The following is a 9,641-nucleotide window of genomic DNA, read 5'->3' as shown; positions in this document are numbered from 1 at the left end:
ATATAAGTAGCGCACGCGTTTACAAACAGAAATTCTAATTCGCGCTTAGGTTTATTTATATAAATATGGTAACAATCATCGTTGCCATAACTTTCTTATGTCAAAATGGCACCAGTTACTCAGGTTTGTTTCTCTTATTGTTAAAACTAATTGTAATAGCTAGGAATAATACTTCGGTTTTAATTGGTTCTTAGGGGTTGTTTCCATTTACAATTTAAAATGGTATTAACTATTTTGAAATATTTTATTACAAAGTTCAAATACTATTTATAATTAAAATTTTAAGAAATTATCTACTTGTCTCAATACTACTTATTTATGTTACATTTGTTGAAAGTAAATAATATCCTCTAGTAAAGTAGCTTTTTATATTCTATCAAGGATAAGAACAAATTAAAAATCATTTAGGTTTAGGCAGATGTAAGTAAATAAATATATATTTCACTTCCAACATAGTTTGTATTAAGAGTAAAACCTAATTTACTAATATATTACAGAAATGGTGATTAACTTGTTTGATGTTCAAAGCTGTTGTAATAGTTTTTTTTTAAATTTCTATTACACATTCTCATTAATTATTTTTTTAGTTTGATTTATCAAGAGATATGAATGCAGCTAATGTTCCTAGTAACACAATTTTGTTTGATGCGTCAAAAAAGGAGATTTTTTCTCCAAATAATGGTTTTAAATCTTGGAGTAGAAAAATAAAAAATAGCTGGAAAGTGGTGATGTAAGTATGCATTTAATAGATAATAAATTAAGTATGAACAAATAAACCAATAAATATGAAGCCTAGGAAAAAGGTTTTCTCCAGACTAGTTTAAAGCTTCTGTCTTGCTTGTAAATAAAATAATGCTGATTACATACTTGTTTATGAAAATACTAAATTTTCAGAAATAAAGATGACATTACAAAAGAAAGACTTGCCAGTGCAAAAATTTTTGTTCTTGCAAGTCCTAGAGAAAAGTTCAAAGTTTCTGAGGTTTGTTTAGAGAATAGTATTAGTACATTCTTTTTTTTTTTATTTAAAGTGATTTCAAAGGTATAAATATATTTCTGTTTAAGCAGATAGTATCATAGAGTTTTCAGTATTCATTCTTTTCAGTTTGAAGCCATGAAAAGTTATTTGGAAAATGGTGGGAGCATTTTAGCAATGCTTAGTGAAGGAGGAGAACAAAAATCAAAAACAAACCTTAATTTTATGCTTGAAGAATTTGGTATCATGGTAAACACCGGTAAAAGGAATCTTTACACTTTAGTAGAAAATCTAGTTGTTTAAGTATCATTTGTTTATAAAGCTCTTCTTTAATTGTAGATTCTGTAATTCGAACAAGTTATTATAAATACTTGCATCCAAAGGAAGCATTAATAGCAAATGGCGTATTAAATAGGTAATATTTTTTCAATGGTATTTTTTCCTTTAATGTTTTTCAATTCAACATAAAATGTAATTATATTGTTACTATCCTTTAATAGATGTACAGTTCAGATAAACAACTTGGAAATTCATTAAAAGTTAATAAACCTTTTGCAATCTTAAAAATGTTTCATTTAAGAAGGTTTATAAGTAGTATAATTGTTTTATTTATAATTAGAATATTTATAATATATATAAATATTTATAATTTGAATTTTAATAATAATTTTGAAGTTAGGCTGTGGTTTTAACAAAAGTCTATGTAGAAAAACCATAATTTCTTTACCCTTTGATTTCATTTGGAGTTTTCTGCAAATGTATTTTTATTAACTCCACTTTTTATTTGATTAATAAAACCATAAGCATAAAATATGACATGCTTTAACAGGTGTGCACATTTTTGTAAATGACAAATGTTTTTAATCATCTTATTTAAAAATATAAAAGTTATAAAAACAGTCAATCTAATTATAATAAATAAAGTACTTGCTAAAAAGTGGCAACCATGGAAATGTCAATAATGAAGTTATAAAAATAAGCAAATTTTGAGTGAACATGAATTGATCATATTGTGCTATATTAAAAACTTTTTGACTTTTGTCTGATTTGAAAGCTCTAAACTGCAGCTGCTGTGAACCAATTATTGGCAGCATATTTAGTTTCCACTAATTGAGAGTGTTTGCTTGGAAATCACTCTTTGAAGTTCTTGAAAGAGCTTTATAAACATTCCGCTTTTTTTAAATTTTTGTACACATTGACAATCAAAGCATTTTTAATGTTGAATGTAATGCAATATTTTGCCACAAATTTATTGTTATCAACTATATTAATTTTAGATTTAGTTGACTATCATGTTTACAGTTATACATCTCTAAAGTATCTTTGCAGAATTATTGTGATTTGTTATAATTTAATTTCCTTGATGCCTTTCAGTCAGTTTTTCACACTCAAATTCTTGTTCACTTTTTTTAAATAATAAAGAATGAATCATTTAAGGTGGACAACCACAAAAAAAATAATTTTTTTTTACGAAAAAATAAATTTTTTGATATTTAAAGTGATATAATGCTTCAATGATCCATTTTAATTATGATAAACTTAGTTTTATCTAACTCATTCTAAAAATTATTGTATTTTGGGTAGTTTGTAGGTAAGTATAAAAAAGCGTCATTAGCAACGTCATTAGCAACTGCATTTTTTTTGTTAAGTCATTTTCAACAACCCTATAAATGCTTCTCTTTTTGATCAACTGCCTAAAAATTTAAACACTATATGGTTTATTATGCCAGCTTGGTTTGCAATTGATTACTGTAAGTCCTCATACAAAAATATTTATAGTTTAACAATTAGTACAAGGAGCTTTGTTTGCATTTATAGCGATTTGGACAACAAATTTTATTTACATTTCAACCAAAGATAGCATTTATATATATATACATTTTATAGTAATGGGTAATAAAAAAAATAATGAACAAAAAAGAAAAAGAAGATTTAATGGGTTTTCAAAAAATTGTACTGAAAACAAAAGTCAAATACCATTTTAATCAACTTGTGTCAGTTCTAAAAAGCTCTGGTTTAGCAATAATACGGACACTGAAAACAACTACTACATTCTTTTCAACTTTCAAATTCTTAAAGATATTATTGAGAAATTTTGTATATGTCCAAATTGTAAAAGTAACACGGTAATTAATGATGATTCAGCACTTAGAATGGGGTTTTCACACAAATTAGTTATAAGTTGCAATGAATGTAAATATGAGTTCAATAGATACACTTCAAATCAAATTTATAAAAGTAATTCAATGCAAGGAAGAAATTTATTTGACGTGAATTTAAAAACAATAATAGCTTTTCGTGAAATAGGTAAAGGGCATGAAGCTATAAAAGATTTCTCTCGTATAATGAGTATGTCATGTATGCAAAAAAATGCGTTTGATAATTCAATGAAAACGTTATCAAAGGCTTACCATTCAGCTGCATTACAGTGTATGAAAAATGCTGCTAATAAAGTAAAAAATATTTCACCAAATAAAACAACTACTGGAGAAGCTTTGATTAAATTTTCTATTGAATTTCTTTGATTAAATTTTCTTTGATTAAATTTTCTACGTGGCAAAAATGAGGTCACAGTTCTTTAAATGGAGTAATAACAACTATAAGTGAAGGGAGTTGCATTGACTTTGCAGTACTTAGTAAATATTGCAGGGGGTGTCAAATATGGAAAAACAAAGTGAATCATCTTATGTATAACTCTTGGAAAGCTAATCACAAATGTCAACTAAATTGTTCCAAATCTTCAGGAGCTATGGAAGGTACTGGTACAGTAGAAATATTTTCTAGATCCGTAAATAACTATGGGGTAATTTATAAGTACTATTTGGGTGATGGTGATTCTTCATCATTCAATGATGTTGTTAATAGCAAACCATATAGTAAATATGGAGTTGAAGTGCAAAAACTTGAATGTGTTGGGCATATGCAAAAGCCTGTGGGAAATCGTTTAAGAGAGCAAAGTATTTGTGGGAAAAAATTAAAATTGGAAACCTCACCAATAATTCTATAAACACTATTCAAAACTATTTTGGTATGGTGATAAGAGAATTTGCAAACAATAAAAATTTAAACGATGATGAAAAAGTATACCAAATGAAAAAAGGTATAAGAGCTGTTCTAAATCATTGTACTAACTTTCCAGACAAATTGCGACGACATATACTATGCCCTAGAGGATTAAATAGTTGGTGTAGGTGGAAGAACTGTGAAGAAGGAGTTGAAATTTACAAGCCTAAAGTAAATATTCCTGTGTGGATTTATGATGTAATAAAAAAAGATTTTGATGACTTATCTGATGATTTTCTTCTCAAAAAATGCACTCATGGAGAGACACAAAATTGCAATGAAGGACCTAATAACATAATATGGTCTCAATGTCCAAAAAATATTTTTGTTACAAGATTTTTGCTTGAAGTGGGTGTTTGTTCTGCAGTTCTTTACTTCAATGTTGGTACATATTGTCTTAACAGAGTTTTTAAGTTCCTTAACATAAAATTTGACTTAAAAAGTTCATTGGCATTTCATCAAAGAAATAAGAAGCGTTTAAAAAACATGTTCAAAAAAAATGATGTCAAAGTTAAAAAAGAAGAGAAAAGTTAAAAGCATTAAAAAAAGGTTGGATTAATAATGAAGGAACTTCATTACAAAAATCTTATTTATCTGGTGGATTTTAATAGTTTTTTGCTTTTGTATTTTGTTTTTCTTTTTTTCCCAGAATTGCATTTTACCAATACTTAACTTGACTTGCAACATGATATCTTAAGATTGGGTCAAGCAATTTACTTCAAATTTTCAGGAGTTGTATAAAATACCTAGATGAAGGGAATGAATATTAAATTTTTTGAAATATACATTTATTTTTTGCTTTTTTAGTGTTTTAATATAGCTCTACCCCCTGAAAATAATGCAAAAACCACAAATAATGAAATGAAAATGCTAAAAATAATTTGTTTTCATGGATTTTAATTCATTCCCTTTATTTCATGGGTTGACAGAAAATTGCAAAGTTTAAAAGCTCAAAAATTACTATAACTTGGAAAATCGTGTTGCAAGTGTAGGTATTAAATGCTTCATTTTTACGTGATTTTGACAATTTTCTGCTTTTTTATGAAAGATCTACGTATTTAGCTATATTTACATTGCAAAAAATATATACATTAATTTGAATCAAATAGTGGTTTTCAAAATTTAATTGCAGTTATGAAATTTGTTTTTTTTTTTGGTTATCCACCTTAAATTAGCATTTTAGCTAAATTCCTTCACTTGTTAGTGATAAGTGAACAGTGCAAGAGGGCTTAAAAGTAGGTAGCATTTTTTGCACTTTTTTATCATGATTTTTGTCTAAATCTAATTTGGCAAAGTGTCATTAAATTTAAAAGAAATTCTTTTAATGTTCAGAAAATAATATGGCTTCAAAGTGTTCAAAACAAAGGTGTAAATGCATGCAATAAAACTTAACATTTTAGTTTTTAATGTCACAAAGCACTACTGTACTTTTAAATGGAAATAAAACTCATTAGTCTTAAACTATGTTAATTGAATCATTCAAAGTCTTCATTTTATAAAGAAAATGTCTCTAATATTAAAAAGACTACTTAGGAAAGGCATTTTCAAATATTATTAAATATATTAAATACTTTTTGTGTTTTTACAAGTTATTTTCATGATTTTTGACTATTAAAATTGATTTAAATTTGTTTTAATACAAAATTAAAAATTTGGTTAGTCTATTTTCTTAACACATTTTTAACAATTTCAACTTTCTTTTAATGTTCTAACTCTCCCTTATGTCTCCACTCTCAGCCATTCAAGTTATAACAGAATCCGTTCAGAATTACATTAGCCTGTTAAGCAGGTTTATTGTGTAAGTAATGCTACATGGACAATTGTAAAAAATGCTCTATGCAGTAGCTTAGATGGTGATTAAAGTAATTAGTTTGCCTTGGTTTGAAAAATTTTAGAATTGTATTGGTAATATTCTTAATCTTTTTTTTCTTCCCTCCTTAGGAGGGGGGGGGGGCTGACTAAGGTTACTTTAAGTGAGAATGCAGTAAAAAAAAGTTCATTTCAAGTATAAAGCTAATACAAGTTGTTTTATAGCAACTAATTCTGACTCTGTAAGTAAAGAGCAATTAGTATTTTGCTTAGCAATTACTTGAAAAAGTGAAGCATGACAGAAAATTTGTTTATCTATGTTAACAGCATCAGGTACTATTATTTGTTTATAATGTCAAAAGGTTGTTAAAAAAACTCTGAATTGTAAGCCTCACTTAAAAGAAGTAGTGAGTTTTGTGTACTTGACTGTGTCTTATTCTCCTAAATAGTTAAATTACTTGATATAAGTATGTTTGTTATTTGGAAGTAAGTAAATGATAGATTAATTTTATTCTTGGATTGTTAAATACTTGATAATTTTGCCTGTATTATGTAAATTTTTTCTAATGCTCTCATTGAGGTGTTGAAATTTTGATTTCAAGACTTCAGTGTTGAAATTTTGAACTATATAAAGACACTTCTACCTTTATCTTTATGTATAACATGCTAAATAACATGATAATATGATAGGATCCTGTAAAACTCTAATGTTTATGATAAGTTTGACCTTAACCCAGAATTGCTTATTATCACTTTCTTTTCAATGTTATTCTTGTAATGTGTTAAAATGAATATATAGATGTTTTTAATTTATATTCAAGGGAAATAAATTATGCAGCTGGTAAAAAGCGCTTTGGTGGAAATTCATTATCTGATGCTGATGTTCCACATTCACAATCGTCAGTTTTGTTCGTTTTATATTTTTAACAAAGATATTTAAGAAATTTTGGAAGAGTGTTTTTGACTTTAATTACATAAGTAGTTTAATTTGCTCCTTTCAGCTGTTTATCTTTTGTGTATCCATATGGTGCAACACTTGCTGTGGATAAACGATCATCAGCTGTCCTATCTACAGGAAGTGTGTGTTTTCCAATTTTTAGACCTATTTGTGCATTTCATTCAACCAAGGTAATTGTAATCAAGTTACTGTTAATAACTTATATCCATAATACATTAATCAAAACATTAATTTTTATTTCATTCTTTAAAAACAGAGATTATATTAAACTATATATTTTTTTATTTATGTTAGACAAATCGAGGTAAACTGTGCGTGATTGGCTCTTGCCATATGTTTAGTGACCAGTATATTGATAAAGAAGAAAACTCAAAGTTGTTGGTATACCTCCTATAAAGTTATTGTTTTATACTTTCTTTGTTAAATAAAACTAATTGTGAAAAAATCTTTTTCATTTGTTTTCAAGGATGTGATAACTAAATGGCTTTCTACAGATGAAATTAAACTAAATGCCATTGATGCTGAAGAACCAGAGGTTTTTTTTGTTAAGCAGTACTCTACAACCAGAGATTGCATGCATTTTTTTGATTTACTTATTTACCACATAATTTATACCATTAAGCTTGTTTATGGGTCATCAAAAATGCTTTTTTAGAAAATTATCAAAAGTTAACAAACTGAATTTAGGTTAATGATTACAGCTACGTACCAGATACTATTGCACTAAGTGAACGTTTACGTGTTTGTTTACAAGAAGGTGAAGAGGTATGTTGTCTTTGTGTTGTGTTTTTATCAATTAGCAATAAACATAATATCTGTATCTTTGTGTCAAACTTCTTAGATACCAAATGATTTTAATCAATGTTTTCAAGAACAACCATACAATCTTGATACTTCTATGCTACCTGCTACTCTTAGGTAATGTTCATATTCTTAAGTTTAATCAGTGACCTCAATATATAGATTATCTTTCTTATCACCATCTTAGATTAAAAGTCAAATGTTAAAACTTAAAAATGAGGTAAGATGTTTTTTGATAAATGCAACTGCTATTATTTTTGAATTACGTTTTATTTAGGGCATTTAAAGAGCTGAATGTTAAACATGAGATGTTGACTCTTATCACACCTCAGTTTGAAACTCCACTTCCACCACTTGAGCCAGCTGTGAGTAAATGAAATGTTTTGTTTATTAGTAAAGAGCAGGGGTAATGGAGTACTACTATTCTATTTCTCTTGAGATTTAACTTTAAATTATTTTATACCATATTGTAATGCTCTAGGTTTTCCCACCTCAATTTCGCGAACTACCTGGACCAACGTTAGATTTATTTGATTTAGATGAGGCTTTTTCCTCTGAACAAGCACGGTTGGCACAGCTTACTCATAAATGTAATTTTGAACTTACTCTTATTTACCTATTAGATCAAATTTGTTTTGCACCAGTGAAAATTAGTATTCAATTGATACTTATTTTTTATAGTGATACTTGTTTTATGTTTGTCAAATTATTTTTTAGGTGTAATAATATTAATTTTTAGGCTCTGAGGAAGATTTAGAGTACTTTGTGAGAGAATGCGGTGACATTCTTGGGGTGACAAACAAACTTCCAGCAGAACCTCGTGATGCAAAACATATTCTCGAATACATATTCACTCAAGTTGTAGAGTTTAAAAAACTGAATCAGGTTAAAATGCAGTTATTTTATACTATTTTTGATTATATATTTTGATGTGCCATGATATTTAAGAATTATTTATTTAAATAGGACACAGAAGTGAATATGAGCCAAGAAACTGGTGATGTGCAATATTAATTTCAGTGAAACAGTTAAACATTCTAAATAGCAGTCAGTTCTATTTGAGGTTACAGTGACTTGTCGATGCTCTAACTATCACAATCTGTTGCTAAAGAAAACGCATTTCACAGAAATGTAAATAATAACAATTTTTTTAAAACTTTGTAAATTGGAAATTTAATTTATTGTGTAACATAGGAAATAAAACTTATTAATGTTGTTATTTTTCTGTAATGACGTAAGTCAGGAAGATCTAATTCCTTCATGAATCGTTAGTTCATGAAGGAGTTAGATCTTCACCAATTGAACATTTGTGAGAGAAGCCTAAAACCATAATTTAGCTTATTAATAGTTAGGTCTAAAAGTCACCGAACGCAAGATTTGTATTTGAAGACAGTAGGGGAAAAAAGACAATCATATTTTAAAAAATTTTAAGTTATCGCCTGTCTAATAGTTTGTTTTGAATCCATTTTTAAGAGAAAAAATTGACTCTGTCCAAAATCTTCTAATAAGCTGATAGATTTTAGGATATACACACTATGAAGTAAAAAAGCAAGTTTAAGATTTATTTTGTTAAAAAACTTATAAAGTAAAAGATTTATCTCGAACAAAATCAAATATGTAATAAAATGCAAAGAAAAAAAAAGTTAATCGTCAACATCCTCGTTATGAAGCATGTTAAGGGTGAAGCCATCATCTGAAAACTGCTTAAAAAAACAAAAACTGCTACAAAAAACGCCTTATACCCTATTGATCATTGTACTTAGAAGTTAAAAGTTACTAATTGATAGAAGCCTGTTACATCGGGAAACTCGCCTCACTGTGACTAAATAGTTCTTGCGGCTAACATTACTAATTCCATTTGCCTATTCTCAAATCTGCGACCTCATGATCAACACTTTTTTCTTTGTTTACACCTAAGCCTTTTTCACACTTCATATAAGTATTACCTTTTTCGGGGAATGTGATCGACACTTATTGATGCATTTATGGGTGTCAAATATACCGATTAAAGTTTACTTTTTGTTTAAGCTTTGA

General features: G+C 27.7%; 1 protein-coding gene across 1 annotated transcript; it reads left to right on the top strand.

Annotated features, from left to right (window-relative positions):
• Positions 1-8,814, top strand: LOC145192225 (intraflagellar transport protein 52 homolog). Its single transcript, XM_090078613.1, has 15 exons — positions 1-123; positions 588-730; positions 895-982; positions 1,106-1,235; positions 1,316-1,391; positions 6,670-6,747; positions 6,850-6,976; positions 7,101-7,187; positions 7,273-7,341; positions 7,494-7,571; positions 7,648-7,724; positions 7,885-7,972; positions 8,089-8,197; positions 8,347-8,492; positions 8,574-8,814. Exons 1-15 carry the CDS (start codon positions 106-108, stop codon positions 8,619-8,621), a joined length of 1,362 nt encoding a protein of 453 aa, XP_089934739.1. The 5' UTR covers positions 1-105; the 3' UTR covers positions 8,622-8,814.
• Positions 8,815-9,641: the final 827 nt, after the last annotated feature.

The sequence above is a fragment of the Hydra viridissima genome, unplaced genomic scaffold (genome assembly GCF_058129835.1).
Source record: "Hydra viridissima isolate aposymbiotic clone 2 unplaced genomic scaffold, HvirCarnegie_v1 scaffold_2, whole genome shotgun sequence".
Classification (NCBI taxonomy): Eukaryota; Metazoa; Cnidaria; class Hydrozoa; order Anthoathecata; family Hydridae; genus Hydra; species Hydra viridissima.
This window is presented reverse-complemented; position numbering and strand designations above follow the sequence as displayed.

Bases quoted from the DNA above. Each gene is read 5' to 3' on its own strand.
- LOC145192225 (XM_090078613.1), top strand. The intron at 6,748-6,849 runs GTCAGTTTTGTT...TGCTCCTTTCAG, and splicing joins GATGTTCCACATTCACAATC to CTGTTTATCTTTTGTGTATC. The intron at 8,493-8,573 runs GTTAAAATGCAG...TTATTTAAATAG, and splicing joins AGTTTAAAAAACTGAATCAG to GACACAGAAGTGAATATGAG.